This window comes from Hipposideros armiger, unplaced genomic scaffold (genome assembly GCF_001890085.2).
Source record: "Hipposideros armiger isolate ML-2016 unplaced genomic scaffold, ASM189008v1 scaffold_77, whole genome shotgun sequence".
NCBI lineage: Eukaryota > Metazoa > Chordata > Mammalia > Chiroptera > Hipposideridae > Hipposideros > Hipposideros armiger.
Genome location: NW_017731427.1, coordinates 136,979 through 157,640, shown reverse-complemented (window position 1 = coordinate 157,640; position 20,662 = coordinate 136,979). Strand labels below are relative to the sequence as shown.

General features: G+C 47.7%; 1 protein-coding gene and 1 pseudogene across 4 annotated transcripts in view; one reads left to right on the top strand and one right to left on the bottom strand.

Annotated features, from left to right (window-relative positions):
- LOC109383184 (glyoxylate/hydroxypyruvate reductase B-like) overlaps positions 1 to 19,424 on the top strand; it is a 20,245-nt gene extending 821 nt beyond the window's left edge. For 2 of the 4 annotated variants that reach the window (XM_019643351.1, XM_019643350.1), the window contains exons 2-7: positions 489 to 614; positions 9,994 to 10,378; positions 11,352 to 11,523; positions 12,801 to 12,979; positions 14,144 to 14,240; positions 19,209 to 19,424. In XM_019643351.1, the coding sequence (XP_019498896.1) occupies positions 9,997 to 10,378; positions 11,352 to 11,523; positions 12,801 to 12,979; positions 14,144 to 14,240; positions 19,209 to 19,365 (987 nt within the window). In that variant the 5' untranslated portion in view covers positions 489 to 614; positions 9,994 to 9,996 and the 3' untranslated portion in view covers positions 19,366 to 19,424. Of the gene's footprint in view, positions 1 to 488; positions 615 to 3,822; positions 3,935 to 7,929; positions 8,461 to 9,993; positions 10,379 to 11,351; positions 11,524 to 12,800; positions 12,980 to 14,143; positions 14,241 to 19,208 lie in introns of those variants that run through there. The other 2 variants (XM_019643349.1, XM_019643348.1) reach the window with 2 other exon arrangements.
- LOC109383175 (uracil-DNA glycosylase pseudogene) lies at positions 636 to 4,657 on the bottom strand (annotated as a pseudogene).
- Positions 19,425 to 20,662: the final 1,238 nt, after the last annotated feature.

Sequence of the window (20,662 nt, the reverse complement as noted above, 5' to 3'; positions counted from 1 at the left end):
GAGCTGCTGTTCAGCAACTTAGCTGTAGAGGGCAGTGTCACTGGCCATCATATGTGGGATCCAAACTGAGGCCCTCTGGCGTCCCAAGCGAGTTCTTAACCATCGCGCCACTCGGCCGACCCAATTTATATTTTATATTTTATATTTTTTGTGCTTTTAGTGTCATAGCTAAGAAACCATAAACTAATTTAAGTTCATGAGTGTTTACTTCTAAGAGTTCTATACTTTTAACTCTTATATTTAGGTCTGTGAACATTTTGAGTTAATTTTTGTGTATTTTGTTAGGTAGGTGTCCAGCTTCCTTCTTTTGCATATGGATATCCAGCTGTCTCACACCATTTATCAGAAAGGTTATTTCCCCATCAAACTGTTGAGAATCAGTTAACTTTAAATGTAAGGATTTATTTCTGTAGTGTCAATTCTATTCCATTGATCTCTATATGCAGTCTTATGTCAGTATCACTGTCTTAATTAACGTAACTTTGTAGTGTTTCTGCAGACTCAAGGGGTCCGCTTGCTTGTGCTCATCCAAGCCAGAAGAAAACACCAGCAGAAGTTTGAGCAAAGAAAGTGAAGTTTTATTTAAGGAGTTGGCACTAAGCCTAGAGACACAGGTGAGCTAGTACTCTCAAAAACCTGGCTCCCCCATGGCCTCTAGCAGCTATATAAGGGAGCAATCATTAATCCTGGTTACTATGGGAGTGGGAGTCATGGGCTCTACTGATCGGTCAGGGCTAAGACCGGGAGCAATTGGTCATGGCTGCAGGTCCTGGTGTCAGTCATGGCATCGTTCGTCGGGTTCCCAGGAGATGCCATCTGTGGGGCCTTTCTGCGTTCATGAGTCTGGAGCTGAAACATAACTGAGGCCGAGGTGTTATCTTTGTTAGACTGAAACCCTATTCTAGTTTGAGGTTTGGTAATTGTATCTTGGTAATGACTGATAGGCCTGAAGCTTTATTCTTAAGTGAATTTGGTGTTGAGCAGAACCCAGTGTCCTAAGGGTTTAATGATTAAAAGGAGTGGACATATAGCATATGTACAGGTAGGAGGGTCTGGGGAAAGAATGCAAGTGAGTCACAGTTCTAGCAGTATAAACAAAGCTTGCTTGGCTTAAAGCAATATGCATGCTAAAGAAAGGAAGTTCATGTACAGTTACAGCGTAAGTCTTGAAATTAGGAAGTGACTCTTCCAAGTTTATTCCTTTTCAAGATTGGTTTGGCTCTTCTGTACCCTTTGCATTCCATATGAACTGTAGAATTAGTTTGTCAATTTCTGCAAAAAAGGCAGCTGGGATTCTGACAGGAAATGTTGAATCTGTAACTCCAATTTAGGGAATATTGCTATCTCAACAATATTATGTCTTTCAGTCCATGGCTATGGGATGTCTTTCTATTTTACTGTAGGTCTTCTTTATTTTCTATGGAATTATTTTAAATAACTTCAGATTATTCACAACTAGTATGTAGAAATATAATTGATTTTTGTATACTGATGTTGCATTCTGCAACCTTGCAGTGTTGGTAGGCAGGCTGTTGTCTGTCTTTCCCCATGGTTTATCACCATGATCCAGGAGGAATGCCTATCGACTGGCCACAAATAATGCCAGGAAATCCATTAAAGAAACAAAAACCACCACAGCAGTGTGGGACCGCACACCTCCAACCAGGGCACCAGCCGGTGTCCCACGTGAAGAAATATAGCCCCGGTTCCAAGATGGCTATTCTATTTATTAGCATCACCCTCTCCCCAAGTTACCACAAAGTTTAACAGGAAGGCATGACTTCGGTTAACAAGGGGCCCAGCTCCACCCGTAGTCCTCCCAGCGCTATGGTAGGTTAGGAAGAGTTGCCTTGCCCAAACTGACACTCTCAAATAGTCCTTACAAACTCTCAGTATTTGTAGTCTAAACGTCCCCCCGCTATGGTGGCTTCTCCACATGTTCTTACTGATAAGCCCCCAGAAGGGCCCCTCGCTGCGGGGCTGCCAGTTATCAAAGACAACAGCTGTAGCACGACTTACTTCATTGTTACATCACAGCAACATTTTTGTCTTTGTCATGATCACGTGTATTAAAAACAAGTCATAAACGTGGTATTGAAATCATAGTAAACCTACACACAACTAAAGACCTGCACTGCTCTTTTGTTTTCCGTTACTGACAAATACTTTAATAGCAGCTTCTAGAAAACTGCCTGGAGATCCTGCCCCAGTTCAGGGTCACAGGTCCTTCCAGTTGATGGGCTCCTTGCCGGACTTCTGCAGCAGCTCGTTGGTTTTAGAGAAATGTCTGCAACCTATAAACCCCTGTACGCAGACAGGGGGAGGGATGCGCGGTCTGCAGCACGTGGTGGCGCTTCCTATCGATGGCACTACCCTTCTTCTGAGCGTAAGAACCCTAGAGCAAGAAGACAAGGCCATTCGAGTTCTAATTTAGCCAGGACACAACCGCATCGGTAAACTGCTCCCAACCGTTCTCCTTATGAGAATTGGCCTGGTGCGCCCGGACTGTGAGGACAGCGTTGAGTAGGAGAACACCTTGCTTGGCCCACCCAATCTCCGTGACCAGGATGAACAAAACCATCTCTGTCTGTAGACAGCTCTTTATAAATGTTTTCCACGCTGGGTGGGGGTGGAACAGGTCTTTGAACACTAAAGCAGAGACCATGAGCTTGATTGGGTCCGTGATACGGATCTTGTCCTAGGATGACAACCTTTGCGTCGCTTATGTCACTCATTTGGGTCCATGTGAAGACTTGATCTGGGGGTGGATAAACTGCGTAATGTTTCCTTTCTTCTGCAACAAATCCTATTAGCTTTATAAAAGACGGTTTCCCGAACTCTCCGTTGAGGCGCTTCTTCCAACTCTCACTGAAACCCACCGGCACATTGCGCGCCGCGAGTTCGAGCAGGGCGGCGGCCTTGTCCGCGGGGAGCGCACCAACTGCTCAGGGCTCAGCGGCGACCAGGACAGAAGGCCGGGCTCCTCCTGCCCGGCCCGGGCCTTCTTGAGGGGTTTGGCCTGCGAGTGGTCCCCGCTGAGGCGGGTCAGAGCTGCAGAGGGCCTCTCCCAGGCACCCCCAACCCAAAGGCCCTTGGAAGAGGACACCCACTCGTGAGTTTCAGCCCCACCCGGGGTGGGTGCAAAGCCGGAGTCTGGGAACCCAGGCCTTAGCCCGGTCCTGCACCCGCAGGCCGACGGTCCGAATTTCGAGTTCGGTACTAAACCGAGGCGAGCAGAGGAGCGGTTTGACGGGAGGCCCTGCAAGCAGGCGCCCCGCTCTGCGCCTTAACACCCCGCAAGGGCCCCAGTCCTGAGGTGTGCAGCCCCGACCCCGCCTGCAGGGGACCCCCCGAGCCCCACCGCCTCGCTCCCGCCACGCTGAAACCGAGCCCGGCCACTTTCCCCACCACGCAGGCCCCACACACCCACGGCCCGGGCCCCGATTCTGGGCCAGGGGCATCCCCAACCTGACTGGAGGGGACCCCATCCCAAGTCCTGACCGGATCACCGCTTCAGTCAAGCGCCACAGGCACGCAAGTGCACTTCCGGTGCGCCCCGCCACCACGCCGCTGCCCTCCAGCAGGAAACTGAGGTAGGGGGTGCGGCCAGGTCTGAGGGGCGGGGAAAAGGGTGGACCTAGGCTGCGGTCAGAGCCTGCCGGCCCGGGAGAGGCGGGACGGAGCGCGGCGTGGCACCGGCGCTGGGGCGCGGGCTCGGGCGGCGGACGGGGCCTGCGGCGAGGGGAGCGAACGGAGGTCCGCGGAGGGGGCGGGGCCTGCGGGTCGGGGCGGGGCCTGGGCGTGGTGGGGCGGGGCCTGGGCAGGTGGGCAGGAGATCGCTGTGCCCTCGGACCTCTGGCATTCACTGTCAGCGACTTGCGCGGGAGGCTGGGTTCTACAAGAGCGTCCCTCAAATCTGGGGTTCTTTTAAAAGGTAAGTGTGCCCCTAGGATGTCGTGGTGTGGGTCGGAGACTGGACAGAGCTACGCCGCGTGGGCGTGGCTATGACCCCAGACCTCACCTGGGATAGGTGAGTCAGGACCCGCGTTTCAAGAGTCTAAAGGATTTAGCAGGGAAAACCCAACGTTGTTATTATTTATACCAGCCTAGTTTGAAAGTGGTTTAAGGTGGCTTCAGGGACTCTGCTAGAATTTAAAGGTCAATTTGTACAGGTATTTATTATTTTTCCAAGCTGTCCACAATGGCAGGTTAAGCTTTAAATGGGTAAAATTCAGGTACCCACATCAGACTTTAGCTTATAGTTTACTCCCTTACAGGAATCTAGTTTTTTAGGAGTGTAGCACCTGTTTTTCTGAGACACATTGTGGGTAGCATTGATTTTAAATTAATTATATTTGGCTTGTTGATACCCATTTGTCGTGTCCCGCACGACAAGGGCAGTGAGAGAACTAGAAGGGGCGGCGAAGGGTTAAGAAAGAAAAGAAACAGCAGCCAAGAGTTCAAGGACAGCGGGTCCAAGGGTCTCCAGCCTCAGAGGACTAAGAGCCCCGAATCGTGCCAACACACAACTTTTATTTCTCCACATACCCGGAAGTAGCATTGTTCTCTCCACAGTCTGTGAGTCTCATTTCTGAGAACTTGCTCATTCCGGATTACCTATGCCTGCAAGATGCTATTACCAAAAGTCCACCCGCATGACCAGACAAATGCTCTGCCTTCACACACCCATACACTTATGACCCCAGGGAGAGAAGATTATTATGCTGGGGACAGATACTATCACATCATCAGGTCGCTTCCCAAGCAGGTTGCCAGAAGGAATGTAGCAACAGAGGTAGAAGACCTCCAGTCTCTTTGGGGGCCAAACAGGGAGACGCAAGGTGTGTGAGCAGTGTCCTCAAAAGGGTGAGTTTAGGGGTGAGTGCGGGGGGACAAACAGCTGGACAGCTGCGTGGCAACACCTGTTGACCAAAGAAACATCGCATAAAAGGTTCAAACAGCGCAGTTTTCAATAATCCCTAACTAGCAAAAATATCGTCAAAGAACCTGTAAACCCTTTGGCATAGCTGAATCTTTTAGGCCCCTTTATCTAGTCATGTATTAATCAGATAATTTTCCATTAAATCCAGAATATCATGCTAAGGATGATGAGAAAGCAGAGGGCTTCAGCCTGTTTTCTTTCTTTTTTTTTTTTTTAGATTTTTTTAAAATTGGGGAATTAGGAAATGGGAACAGTGCTGGGGAATTGGGGGAAGGGGAACAGACAAGTTGCTGTCCTTTTGTTCTTCAGTCTAGTTGTGGAGGACGTTGCTTCACTGGCCCAAGTTGGCACCATCATTGCGCTCTTCCCGGTTGAGGCAGATCAGTCACCGGCTTCTGGACGGCCGCTCACTGCGGCTGCTGGCCGCTCACGCTGTTCAGCCTGTTTTCTGAGTCTCTCTTGTGTATGATCTGGGCCAGGAGTCTGTTTGAGAGACAGAGAACAAACAACTTTGATTTTATACTCATGATGGGGGCAGAAAACTACTGGTAGTTGAGATGAGAATAGACTTTGAAAGGGGTTGGAGAGAGGATAAGAGGGCAGGTTTGGCGGGAGAAGACAAGCCAGCTGGTGCTGGTTTGAAGCAAATCTTGGCACACTGGGGAAATGAGGGTGATTTGGAGTGTATTGGACCCACCTGTCAAATACTAAGAGTGGAAGAAGTGTGAGGAATGGGATTTTAAGAAATTTTACTGTGTTTTATGAATCCAGTCTCCCTTTTTGATGTAATTTTGTTCTTTTTTTTTTTTTAAGATTTTTTTATTGGGGAATTTGGGGAGGGAAACAGCGTTGGCAAATCTGGGAAGGGGAACAGACAAGTTGCTGTCCTTTTGTTCTTCAGTCTAGTTGTGGAGGACGTTGCTTCACTGGCTCATGTTGGTATTATCATTGTGCTCCTCCCGGGTGAGGCAGTCGCTTGCCGGCATTGGACGGCTGCTCACAGTGGCTCCTGGCAGCTCACGAAAGCTCATGCCCGCTTCCAGCCAGCCTATGCCATTGCCGGTGACTCACGCAGCCCAGCTCCAGGTCAAGCTGTTGTTCACCATCTTAGCTGTACATGGCACGGCGTCACTGGCCCTCATGTGGGATCCAAACCGGGGCCCTGCTGCTCAGAGCTGGTGTCCCAAGCCAACTCCTAACCAGCGTGCCATTCGGCCAGCCCTTGTTCATTTTTAGGGATGGGTAAATATCTAAATTGTTCAGATTTAAACATTAGTTACTTGCATGCACTGAAAGCTTATAAGTAGTTGGCTCTCCAGGCTCTGCATGTTATCTCTGTTGGACATACTCAAAAGGAGTCAGGAGACTTTGGCTAGAGATAAACAACAAAGATTTAGTCAAGTGTCTTAGGGCTTGCAAACCAGCAATACCCAGAGTTTTCCAAAGGAGAAAGAAAAGTCTGAGCATTTTAGTCAAAAGTACATTCTTGAGAAGACTCAGTTCTGCCTTCTGAGCCCCTAGATCAGTCCAACATGATATTCATCAGATGTCCGGTGGTCTAGACAATGGGACATTTTCTTCCTGAGGTCCTCAGATGACTAACTGAAGGGATTCACACACAATACACTGATGTGCGTCCAGGTATGGACGCAGGCCCAGGAAGTTCCAACATTTAGGTTGCCAGAATCAGTTAGCAGGATAAATCGTTTCCTTATGCCTCAGGCCACTTGAAGTTAGTAATGTAGCAGCTTCACCACAGTGACTCCATTATATTTCTCTTTCTCACCTCTCACTTGCAGGGCCGCTGTGCAGGGCTGTCGGTTACCCTCACTTTACACTGGAGGAAAGTGAGTTTCAGAGAGAAGCACAGCCAAGCAGAGAAGTTGGCCTGAGCCCTCACTCCTGCTTTGTCCTCTTCTGTTTGTCTTCTTCCCTGCCCTCACCCCATCTTTGTTGTGTCTCTTCTCTCTGTCCCCAAAACTAAAGCATACTTTTATTGTTGCATTTGGTTTTTGTTTCCCATTTTTGCTTTTTAAATTAAAAATACATTCTTTACTGCCCTGCCCTTTCTGCAAATTGAAGAAGTTGTGTCTGTCCTTAAGTGTCCGTTGCCCCTCCTCCCCTTCGGTCCAGCACAGCCTTCACAGAACCAGTGAGTCTGCACACCTTGCTCCCTGCCCGCCCTACATGACTGTTGTGTAAACGTCAATCATACTTTCCTTTGAAGCAAGCTGGTGGAAGTTTTTCTTTATTTTTCTTTATGGGCCTCAATGTTATAGGGGCTTTAAAAGAAGGAAATCCTGAGTGTAGAGCCTTGGATCTGCTGAAGGCAATTTCAAAATGGTAATTAAAAAAAAAATTAGGAGCCGGCCGAGTGGCGCATTGGTTAAGAGCTGGCTTGGGACGCCAGAAGTCCCCAAATCGGATCCCACATATGAGGGCCAGTGACACTGCCCTCTACAGCTAAGATGCTGAACAACAGCTCAACCTGGAGCTGGGCTGCCATGAGTCGCTGGCGACGGTGTAGGCTGCAGCCCCAGTGGCAGTGGGTTGCCATGGGCTACCATGTGTAGCCAGCAGCCAGCGTGAGCGGCCAGCAGCCACTGTGAGCAGCCGTCCAGAAGCCGGAGACTGATCTGCCTCGCCCGGGAAGAGCGCAATGATGGTGCCAACTTGGGCCAGTGAAGCAACGTCCTCCACAACTAGACTGAAGAACAAAAGGACAGCAACTTGTCTGTTCCCCTCCTCCAATTCCCCAATTAAAAATCTTTAAAAAAAAAAACAATTAAGCAGTCATTTTGCAAGAAGAAAGTACAAATTTTTAATCTATTTTAGCAGTTCAAATTGAACGTCATGGGGAGAAAGCACACAGCAGTTAGAAAATGTATGTCTGATTTATAACTCTGTTAGCCAAAAACAAAGCTGTAAAATCTGATTTTTTCCAGATTTCACATGTGGGTTTATCTTTTGACTTGGACCAAATGCAGGTGACTGACAGTACCCGCTGCATTGCATGCTCCTTCCTTGCCAGAGTGTTTCCAGCCAACCCATCATGTTGGTACTGCCCACCCAAGGACCCATCCCAGAGGCACATTACTTAGCTCACTTTATACAGAAATTAGGGGAGAAGAAGGAAATGGGATCTTTGGGTGCAACTATAACACACTTCCTGTGACTCCACTTGCACCAAGAAGTAAGGAGAGCTGGGAGACCGCTGGCCAGCCACAGGGCTTGTGCCAGAGCAGGTGTCCGAGCCTTTCACAGCCACCCGCCCCTCGGAGCACAGGGCTGGGTGCCAGCAGCCAATATCTAGAGTTCCTTTGCTGGACTCCTGGAGGTGGTCAGATTCTATGCTTGTGAAAGGAATTACAGAGCGAGAGAAAGAGATGGAAAAGGGCGGGAGCCCTGCCTCTGCCCAGGGCTCCCTCTCAGCACATGCAGCCCGTGGTGGAGTCACAGAGTCACCTGGGAATCTGAAGCCCTAGTGTGCTGCGTGCATGCATTGCCCTCCAACCAAGGTCAGTGGGAAGCCAAAGGTGAAGCTTCTGTGCTTTATCAACTGAAATCTTATCTTGAATAAACTCTTTTAATCTTGTGCTCAAAGTTCAAAAAGATGTTAACCAATTATGCTCTGAGCTTTAAACCAATTTTAAACATTTTTTTTTTTTAGCTGAGCCATCCCGCCACCTGTTGGCAGCTCACGGCTGCTCAGCTCGGGCTGACTCGAACCACTGTTGCTCAGAGCTCAAACTCTTGAGCGAGCTCTTAACCAACTGAGCCACTCAGCCAGCCCCAATTTTAAACATTTTTAACTAAGTTCATGACTCAAAGATAAAATACATTAATTAGCCTCAGTTCTTGAAACACAACAGGTTGTATTTTTGGAGGAAAGCTATAAAATGTTTAAGATATCTTATTTTTAATTAGTAACAAGGAACATAAAACCTTATTTAATTCATTTGGCAGATGATAACAAATATCTTTTATTTTCACAGTAGAAAATGGTCATGTTAACGTAAGAACTTCCAAACCTGTAGAGAATTTTTATAAGTTTATTTGATCCATAACTGACAACAGTTGCTGGGAGGCAAGATCTCAAATGCTTCCTGAATGAGTTTGCAGCTTTGATTTTGCATTTGTAACCAAAGAGGGAACCTGAGGAAGTTTAAATGAAGGTGGGTGAAAGCAGGTGGGGATGGATTACAGGACAGCTGACAAAACCTTGTGTTCTCTTCAGGGTGGTCACACTTCAGGGGTCTGAAAAATAGGATTAATCTGGCGGCTCAAAGGTGTGTGAGCCTAGAGCTGCTTCAAGCCAAGGTAACCTTTTACTAAAAACGCTACTGCCCACCATGACTCACCTAGTCTGGAATTTATGGTCAGATCACCCTATGAGGTTACTTTCCATAGAAAACCTTTTTTTGTCCACAATCAATATTATTAGTTATTTATTGCTGCATACTTAATAACTTATCCTGAATTTTAGTGGATGAAAAAAAACAAACATCTGTTATCTCCCAGGTGTTCAGGTCAGAAATCCGAGTAGCTTAGGTGGCTCAGGGTCTCTCATGAAACTTGAATCAGATGCTGACCTGGGCTGCAGTCATCTGAGGCTCGCCTGGTGGTTGGTGGGACTCTGAAGATTTCAGGGCCTTTGTACAGGCTGCCTCGCAGCATGAGGGGAGGGGATGGGAGAGGAGGGAGAGAGGGGGTAACAGTGACCTCCCATTGCTTCTGCCCTGTTCTCTTAGCTAGAAGCACGCTCCAGAGTTGGGGTCACACCATGATGGCGTAGTTACCAGGAGGGCGTCACTGGAGGCAGCTCAGAGGCTGCCACCACAGCTGTGAGGCAGGGAGGAAAGGGCATGATGGGACATTGCTACCTTCAGAGCTCTGGGTCTGTTGTCTTTCAGGTTTTCTAGGAATTTACCCAGGACATAAAATGCATTTCAGTCTTGTAATTGAGAAAATCTTAGGAGCAGCAGAAGAGCACACAGGTGGTTCCCTTAAAGACGGTTTTGCCCACAGAGGTCACGTTTGTCTTTCCACAGGCCATGGGAGGGCAGGACCTGCCAGGGGTCCTTGTGTCTGCACTTGAAGGCCCAACTGCGGTGTTTGAAGGGCATGTTGGAGACCTGCAAAAACACTTCAGGCTCATTACCGTGCAAGAATTCATGGGAAATAAAACCCAGCTGGGTCCAAAGATCCACGCTGTGTATATCTGGGGTGGAAAGCCCGCTATTGACCGGGAGCTTCTGCAGGGCCTGCCCGCCCTGAAGATTGTTGCCAGTGGAGGGGCCGGTCTGGACCACCTGGACCTGAAGCTCCTCGCCAGCTTTGGCGTGAAGGTGGCCAACACACCATGCGCTGTGACTGGCCCCACGGCCGACATGGGGATGGCCTTACTACTGGCGGCAGCCCGTAGAGTACTGGAAGGTAAGTGGCGTTGAGATACTGGTTTTCCAGAGGTCGGATGGGAGACATTTAACAACGCACGTGACAGAATAACGTCCCCTTCAAACTTCAAGTCCTTCTGGCCCTGATTTCCGCCCAGCGTGCCCAGCACTCGGGAATGGAGCCCCTCTTGCTCCCTTGCAGTGTGCCTAGTGATCAAGCCCAGCAGTCTGTCTGATGGTGGCCGTTTTCTCCACCACCATATGCCACTCGCTTACTGAGCAGGTGGGAAGTGTGTGCGGTGACATCATTGCAGTGTCACTGCGAAGGTGCCCGTGGGCCTTTCATTGGCCGTTCGTCAGCCTGCTGCCCTGGGGTGAAGGCCTGCAAGTGAGTAGGCGGAGTCCCACCTGCCCACACACTGGACATCTGTGGGAGTGTCCCCAGGAAAGACAGTGTAGCAAGTCAGCACTTGCCCATCCTGGTGGAGCTTGGGTGTGAAGAGGCTGAGGAAAGAGAAGCAAGAACCAGGCTCTTACTGTTTCTGTGTGTGCTGGTTCCCGCACATAGTCACCCACACATGCAGTCAAACACACACACACATACGCATACACATGCAGTCACACACACACAGCTACACATATACACACAATCATACACAGTTTCACACATGGTCATACAGTCATACACACAGTCACACACGGTCACACACAGACACACAGTCGCTCACATGACACAAGCCCCCAAAACCAACACATTTTAATCAGAACTTCCTCCTCAATGTGAAAGGAGTTGCTATTTTCAAGCATCCTGCCAGGAGGTGCTGGTTCTGTCATGAGGACGCTGCCTTTTTCCTTTGCAGAAACCTGTTTATTGTCAGAATGAAATGTGTGAGAGCCGTGGTCTGCCACCAGCATCCTCTACCCTCGCCACCTTGTCAGGCAGTCCCAGAAAGGGCTGTGGGCTTTCTGTGTGGTGCCATCTCCACTCACCACTGTCACATTGTGTATCTTAGGTCACCAGTTGGCCATCTCACCAGATACAGAGAACTTTTCCATAAACTGGATGGGCCAGGAGGTGACGGGGGCCACCCTGGGCATTGTGGGCATGGGCAGGATCGGCTACAAGGTCGCTCAGAGGGCCAGGGCATTCGAAATGAAGATCCTGTACCACAACAGGAAGCGCAGGTAGGACTCGGGAAGTGGGCTTGGAGGTAACGGGGTGGCACTGACACCATCAGTGCCTTCGGTGGGGCTGGACATGCTCCCTCCATGCTTCTTAAGACTCCCCTGCTCTGTCTCTAGAAAGTAGGGCTTATGGTTCAGAAAGGGACCATGGTATTTCTATGGTTACCTAGAAACGTGGCTGTGACTTGTTTCCACTGAAAAAGTTTCACCAGAAAGATTTTAATTCGCCTATAATTGTTCTTTAATTTCTTAAGTGACTTTTTGATCATGGGAGATGCTGTCCATACCCACTGAGTGATTTGACTGGTTCCTTAGTTCTGAGATATACACTCATCCAATCCCTTATTCAGTCTGAAACCCATTTCCTTTCATATGCAGTTCAGCCCAACACACAGTCCTACTGACTCCCCGTCCAAAACAACCCTCAGACCTGCCTGTTCTCTCACTTTATCCACACACATACGCCTAAGGAGCCGCCTGTCTGCTCTTGCCCTTCAGCCCCCTCTGCAGATCCGGCACTGGGCACCGCCGGTCAGTGGCTTCCCACTGCACGTGGACTGGAGCTGTGGCTGGTGGTGAGCTGGGAAATGCCACATCAGAATCGTGCCCTTTCTCAGCCACTGCATTTGCACAGTGGACAGTGGATAGGCTTAGACAGCTGTCACGACTTCAGTGTGACGAGGGGCAAACGTGGAAGCCGGGCCCTTCCAGGACAAGGTGTGGGGTGTGGGCAGGGCGTTCATCTTCCTTCCAGGCAGTCCCGGCAAAGGCCCGTGTTAGGGGAGAGTTCCTATAATTCTGGGTTTCGTGTTTATGTGGCGGTGGCGGTGGCGGTGGCCCCCTGGAGCTTGGAAGCAGGCGCTCAGATTGGACTTGAACCGGATCCTTGGATCCTCGCTTTCTGTTTAACAGACCACTCCCAGGCCCTCTCCTGTTTATTTTATTTTATTTTTTTCTGGAAACTTTGATGTGTTTCCCACATCCTGTAATGCTCTGACATGTCTGATGCTCAATCAGGCTTGTACCAGACTCGGGTTCAAGGATGAGAGAGAGGAAGCACCCAACGCAAGGTGCTGTGGGTCCCGTGTGAAATCCTGCAGATGCTGAGGGCTTGCTGGGCAACCCAGAAGTGCCCACGGGGCCCCATGGCCGAGTCCTGGACCCACATCGGGGAGAGACCGAGGCCCTGGCTCCCCTCAGAAACTCCTTCCTGGGGCGACTTGATTGATACATTTCTGACTAGAGAACACGATCTTCCTTCCCTGTTCCCTTCACAGGAAGTTGGAGGAGGAGGAAGTCGTTGGGGCCACCTACTGTGAGAGGCTGGATGATCTGCTTCAGCAATCTGACTTTGTGATGTTGGCCTTGAGCCTGACGCCCCAGACCCGTGGCCTGATTGGGAGGAGGGAGCTGAGGCTGATGAAGCCCACCGCCATGCTCATCAACATTGGCAGAGGTACCTGCTCCGCTCGTGGACATGGCCGGGTGGCTGGAGAACCGTGCAGGACGACCCCGCCATGTCCCGGTGTTTGCCGTGGACCTTTTCCCCCGAGGGGCTGAAAACTCCGCTTAGACTAGAATGGGGGTGTGGGGGGCTGGAGTTAAAGGGATTTTACTTTCTATTTAGAAATATTTCTGATTTTTCTCTTCACATCTTTTGGACTTCAGATTAGTAGCAAAAAGAATGAGAATGCTGCAATGTGGGGGTTTTGGAATCCAGGTTTGGGCATGTACTCAGGGTAGAGGTGTGTAATTAAGCAAAATTTATGGGGACAAATTTTCTGAGCCTTCACTTTAAAGAATAGCCAGTGTTAGTGTGGCTTTCACGTTTAGGTAGTATGGTATGTATTTACACACAGGAGGTGGTATAACCGAATATTTGGGGAGGGGTGCTGGTGTGGCATTTATAAAGAAGAGACAGAGTCCCCTGGACAGCGGTGAGTGTCCGCACACATAAGGGTCAGTGTTGATGCCAAACATCCAGGCCAAGCCTTCTCGGGGTTGGGGGCCACAGGGCTTGAGACCTGGTGCTGCCAGCGGCCACCCATGTCTCTCCTCTGTGAAACATCACAGGGCCAAACTAATGTGTGAAAGTTGTCTGAAAATTCAGACCCTCTAACCAAGCAAGAAGCACAAGTGCATTATGTGCTTCAGGTGATGCGACCGGGGAACGTAGTAGATTCTGGAAACACAGACAGCCCAGGAGAGGGGAGGAGGTGCAGGGCTCCCGGCAGGTGGGGCTCCTGGACAGGAGGACAGGGCTCCCTCCTGCCTCTGCCCACTATGTGTGTTTGAAATGGCTGGTAGGGAGCGTGCACTCTTAACGTGTGTAATGTGTGTGTGACATGTGTAATGTATGTGATGTATGTGTGATGTGTAACGTGTGATGTGTGTAACATGCAGCGTGTGCATGATGGGTGAGCTGTCTCTGTTGGAGCCGCACGGTCTCAGTGGGCGCTGACTGCCAGTCACCATGCGCTGTGCCTGCCTGAGTCGCTCAGGCTACCATGTCAGGCCTTTGACGGCCCCACACGGGTTGCAGTAGAAGCTGATGTGTCCAAGGTCTTCCTGGTGTCCTCCTCACTGTGGTGACCGCAGAGGCCTTGTGTCATTGCCTCAGGTCTGCTAGTGGATCAGGATGCACTGCTGGAAGCGCTTCAGACCGAGATCATCAAGGCGGCAGCACTGGACGTGACATACCCGGAGCCCCTGCCCAGGTGACCGAGCCACAGAGCCCACAGCCCCGGGGTGGGGATAGCCCTCAGACAGCCCGCGCTTGGCCAGGACTGCAGGGTCTTGGCCTGGGATGGGCAGGCGAGCCTCTGCTGACACCTCCAGGGACTGGGCTCAGCAGGGCACCAAATAGCACTCCTCCCACTGACCCTGGTCTGCTCTGGAGCCTGGAGGCTGACTTTGGTTTTCTTCCCTTTTGCTAACTGCTACGCATTCTAGGACAATTCCTGTCTCATCTTAGTCTTTTTTCTGAGGCTAAATACCTTCGGGTCCTTCAAATGTAGCCTAAATAATGGCATTTCCAGACACCTTGTCATGGGAATTATCTTCTAGCTCTTTAGTTTTATGGTCCTCCCAGGAACTGAACACAGTATTTGGGTTGTGGCCTGGCCACTGCAGAAAAGTCACCCAGAGTCTGCACTGGCAGCACATGGTTTCAGAGACCTCGTGGCACCCTTAGATCATGAAGCTTTTCGTCAGCTAAAACTGAAATTGTTATTCCCTCAATGGTTTTTTAAGTGTATGTGTGGAATTTTACATTTATTTCTATTAATTTCATTTGCTTCTGTGCTTTGACCCAAAGATCAGGCTGTTAGAGCTAGAGCTTTGATTCTGGCGTTTATTTTGAATCTTGATGCTCTCATCCTTTAAACTAGCTGTTCCAGCTTTCATTCCTCCATCTTTGATTTCTATCCAGTAAACAAATTACAGCCAGTTGAATAATATTATAACCAAATTTAATATCTAAATTTATCAAGATTGACCATAGAACTTACAGACATTTCTGAGAAAAATAATTTATTTAGAACAGAGTTTCTTAGAAGATGGTCTGGAGACCATTTCAGGGGATCTGTGAAGTCCAAGCTATTTTCATAATACTGGAAGATGTGATTTACCTTTCCACTCATGTTTTATCAAGGGTACAATGGAGTTTTCTAGAGACAAATGACATACGATGATTCTTAATAGCTAAAGAAATGTGTGCCTCTGTAGTATTAATTTTTTTCAGTTTTAATTACTAATACAGTAAATGCTGATAGATATAACCCACATATACAAATGTTCTTTTGGGTTTTCAAGTTTTAAGAGTGTAAAGATGCTCTGTGACCAAATATTAAAGAACCACTAATGTAGAACAAGAAATAATTTCAATACAAATTAAGAATCATGAACATTTTAGACAGTTTTCCACTTAGAAACCTAGGAGTCATATAATTACCCCTGCTGTCTAGTCTGCTAAAATGAGCTTTGCATTAGATTTGCTAACAAGTCACAGGGCCAATACCAGGCTTATAGCCCAAAGTTGAGTTTATCCTAATAGGTGGTGCAGGTGGTGTACTCCCAATATCCCAGGTCAACTCATTTTTGTGGCAGAGAGATTTAGCAATTATTTTATGAATAGCTTAATCTTTAGATAACTATATTAATTTCTTATCTCTATATTTATCAGACGTATTTGAGTTTTCATCTTGATTTTTGGGGCAGACATTTTGTTGCTGTCTACTGCAAAAAAATTTTTAAGTAAGAAATTTGGAATTATTTAATCATACTACTTAAGTATTCTTTGTGTTACAAAAGGCTTTATTACAAGGTTATTTTAAAAACAAAAAATTCATTTGCCAATAGTGCAAGGAGTCCCCAACATCACCTTTTAGCTTAATGTTTTGTTGGAAAGATGTGCGGGAAAGCTTTTACACCCACACTTACAGTTTATTACAGTGAAAGGGTACAGATTCAACTCAACACAGGCAGGCAGTGGGTAGGCTGCCGCCCGGGAGAAAGCAATTGTCCTCTTTCAGTGCAGCTGGAGAAGCAGTAGTTACGACTTCCGCATTGATGTCTGACAACACAGATGAAGTATTTCTAACCAGGGAAGCGCCCCCAAGCCTTGGTACCATGGGGTGCCCCCATGTCTGACATTAGCTACTTGGTCTCCAGCCCCTCCAGAGATCAGAATGATAGAGTGGCTCAGGGTCCTGGTCAACAAAAGCAGGCGTTCACCACACGTGACATTCTTAGCATAAGCCGTCTGGCTTTGCGCAAGGCCCCCCGTATAAGAAGACACTCGTCAGGTAGTGTATCGCCCAGAAGCTTGTCTTTGGCAGGTGCTGGGTTGTCGCGCTCTGGCCCTACCTGCTGAGTCAGTCCTTTATCACACAAGCCATGTCCTGGCCCTTGACCAGAACCATCTTACGGCAGAATGACTGTTGTAGCCGAGCAGCTACATTTACTGTTGTATAATATTTACTTGACAGCTACAGCGAGAATATCAGTAGGACTGCCTGGCACGCGGAGCAGTCAGTGAGGACAGGTACATTTAAAGCAGCAACTAAACCACCCTATAAAGCCATTACATACTTTTTGGTGTTTTGTTCTAGTTTGTTTGCCCACTGATCTACCGATATTTGGACGTGTGCAGTGCTATTTAGTTTATAAATTAGCTGCTGGTTAGCTAAAGCTAGCTTTTCTTCAGGCTGGTCATTTTCCATCGGTATCAGATTCTGAGGAAGCTTTAACTCAATCTCCCAATATAACTGACATCAGTATCAGTATTATCATAGGACTCAGTTACTGACACAAGGTAGTTCAGTTTACCAGCGATGCCAGTATTACCCCGTATCACAATACGGTCATGCTATAATTCAGATTTATTACATAACAAATCACTAATATTTCCAGAGGTATTTGCTACGCCTTCTCAACAGAATTGGTTCTTGCCTGTACACCAGATATTATTATGGACAGGTGTTGTTACAATTGGCCATGCCATGATCTCTGGGTTCCAAGTTCATTGGGATGAAGCCAGTGACTCTGTTTTAGTTCACAGCCTCCTGCTGAGACTGGTTTTCAGTGTGTGCTGTTCCATAGGAAGGCGCACCTCCTTTCATGGGGAGGGCGAGCGTTATTCAGAATAGTTCTTACCCCAGCTAACTATTGGGTTGTTGGAAAAGTCATGACGCATGTTTGCAACAGATGGCACTAGTTCATTTTTGGAAGTACTAGTCATTACATCTATGTTATTGCTATGTCACTTTACAGAGGAGAGTTCTAGCTTCATTCTAAAAAAAATTGAGTGATTTGGTTGAGATTTGGAGATTTTACCACAAGCTGAAGATGGAAGACCAAACTGCATTTTTGCTGTATTTTACTGTTTTACTTCCATAAAGGAAAGAACGCGCATCAAGCTCATGAAAAGCTGCATACAGTTTACGGTGACAATGCTCTATAGGAACGTAAGTGCCAACGATGGTTCACAAAATTCTGTGCTGGTGATTTTGATCTCAACGACGCTCCTCTGTCAAAGAGGCCCACCGAGGTTGATAACGACAAAATAAAGGCATTGATTGAGTCAAAACCACATTACATGACCTGAGAGATTGCAGAAACACTGAACATCCATCATTCAAGCATTCACAACCACCTGAAGAAGCTGGAATATGTAAGCAAGCTCGATATTTGGGTTCCACATGAACTCAAAGAAGTTCATTTGACGGCGCGTATAAACATCTGCAATATGCTCATTAAACGTGAGGAAAACGATCCTTTTTTGAAGCGATTGATAACTGGTGATGAGAAGTGGATTGTTTACAACAATGTGGTGTGCAAACGGTCTTGGTCCTGATATGATGATTCGCCTCAAACGACATCGAAAGCAGACATTCATCAGAGGAAGGTTATGCTCTCAGTGTGGTGGGATTTTAAAGGTGTCATGTTTTTCAAGTTCCTACCAAGGAACCAAACAATCAGTTTGAATGTGTACTGTCGACAATTGGACACTATGAATGAATCCACCATCCAGAAACGTCCAGAGCTTGTTAATTGTAAAGGAGTTGTGTTCCATTGCGACAACGTGAGACCACACACAAGTTTGATCACAAAAATTATTGGAGCTTGGATGGGATGTGTTGCCACACCCACCATACTCGCCTGACCTTGTGCCGTCAGACTTCCACATGTTTTGCTCTTTTCAAAATTCCTTGCGTGGTCTAATGTTGAATTCAGATGAGGCTGTGAATCGGCACCTTGTTCCGTTTTTTGCAAATAAAAACAGGTCCTTTTATGAACGAGGAATTATGAAGCTCATTGAAAGATGGTAAAGGTTATCAAACAAAACGGGCAATATATCCTCGATTGATCTTTGTTCTTTATATAAATAAATAACCTTCGAAAAACAGACAAAATGCATCATCACTTTTCCAACAACCCAATATACTGCAGGCTATGTCTTACTTGGATCAGTCCTGGGGGTTAGGGCAGTCATAGTGCATTAATATAAGTTACAAGTGCCCCCAGAGAATTTCCATAGGTTTGGGGGTCCGTAAGATTCCCAAAGGTGTGCCCCTTGAGCCTCAGTAGTTAGGATGGAGGGTCATTGCCACATGGCCACTTTGGTCTCTTTATTAAAATAGGAGGCCCTGTTGGGTCAGGTTACAGCTGTTTCCCCAGTGCTGGGTTCTAGTATTATCCATCACTATGTTTTGTCTGCCTGACCCACTTCACTAAAACCTCATTATCTTTCCAGGCTGACTCCCATCTTTGCCTTTTTCCTGGAAAACAACTCCTTCTAATCTGCTAATTCTAGTTAATAAATCTTTTTCCCTCGGAATGCCAGCCTTCATTAAAGACTCATCCAGCTTGTTCTGTGATGCCAGGACCAGCACCTGTCTCCCCTAAGGCCCTTTTTGGTCTTGTGGGTCAGTGTTTAATCCACCAGGCATGTTGTGCCATTGTGTAGTAATGGCCTGGATGCAGTTAAGGTATGTGTTTTCCACCTAAAAATGTAGGGTCCCGCATACCAGGGTTAGATGAGTGGTAGTCACACCGAGGTGTAATTTAGAGTATGTCGTAAGGTCTCCTGTATCTTCTCCATCTCAGGGTGGGGACATGAAACCAGAATATGAAGTTCAAGAGACAAAACAGCTCTGAATGGTTTCCCTCAATCTGTGTTTCAGAGATCATCCTTTGTTGAAATTGAAGAACATCACTCTGACCCCTCACATTGGAAGTGCAACTCATCAAGGGAGACAACAGATGATGGAAAGCTTGGTTGAAAGCATCCGTGCTTGTCTGGATGGCCTTCCCATTCCTAATGAAGTGCTGCTTAAATGATCTATGTGGGCTGAGAATACAGAGGGATAAACACATGCCAGATTAAATGAGAAAAAGTATTATTTTGTGTATTTTATTTATGTTACAGCCCACTATATAGATTGGTTTACTATTATTTTATCTGAAAAACTTTAAGAATAGTAATAACAGTTATCATTTATTGAGAGCTTGCTCATTTCAGTGCCTTCCATTCTCACTTCATCCTCAAGGCAACTCTATGAGGGAAGTTCTATTACCATTCACCATGAAACTGAGCATAGAGAGTTACTTGTCTAACGTCCAGAGTCTGCAAATATTTGAATTTGGATTAAAACCTTGGGCTGGTCTGTGAATTTTCCAGTGGGCTGTTGCTTTCCATCCTGTTAAATTCTGATAGATTCTTGGATTACATAGTCTGTCTGATACTCTAATCCCTGTTCATTTGGTTCTTTCAATCATTCAAAAATTGATTACTGAGCACCTTATGGGTGCTGAGTCTTGTTCTCAGTGCTGGGGCTACCATAGGGACTTAGGGCCACTCTCAGGGGTTTACTTCCCAATGGGGAGAAAACCAAACAGTGCCAGTATCTCTCTGAGCCAGTGATGAGCACGGAAAAAGCCAGTAGGGAGTGTGCCTGGTCCTCAGCAGTTGTCAGGGAAGACGAGGACGATGGATTTGGGATGAGTGTGCCTCCTATCTGGAGTGGTCTTGAATCTGTGGTCCTTCTCCAGGTAGCCTGGTGAGGTCGTAATACAGGAAGAAAATACTCAGGCATGAGCAAACGACTTGGCAGTGGAAACAGGTAGAAACATGAGGGCCGGCTGAGTAGCGTGTTGGTTAAGAGCTGGCTTGGGACACCAGCTCTGAGCAGCAGGGCCCCGGTTTGGATCCCACATGAGGGCCAATGATACTGTGCCCTGTACAGCTAAGATGGTGAACACAGCTCAGCCTGGAGCTGGGCTGCCATGATTTGCCAGCTATGGCGTAGGGGGGCTGCAGTGGGGCTGCAGTGGGCTCCCTCCCATAAGCTACCGTGAGCGGCTGGCAGCCAACATGAGCTGCTAAGAGTCACCGTGAGCAGCCATCCAGTGGCCGGTGACCTATCTGCCTCACCCGGGAAGAGCACAATGATAATACCAACATGGGCCAGTGAAGCGACGTCCTCCACTACTAGACTGAAGAACAAAAGGACAGCAACTTGTCTGTTCCCCCCCCCCCGCCTCCTCCGTTTCATTTAAACCGCCCAGTGAAGACCTCGCGCCTCCCTCTTTCTTCATCTGCTGTCTACTGGTAGAGGAGTTGCGATGCATCCTTCTC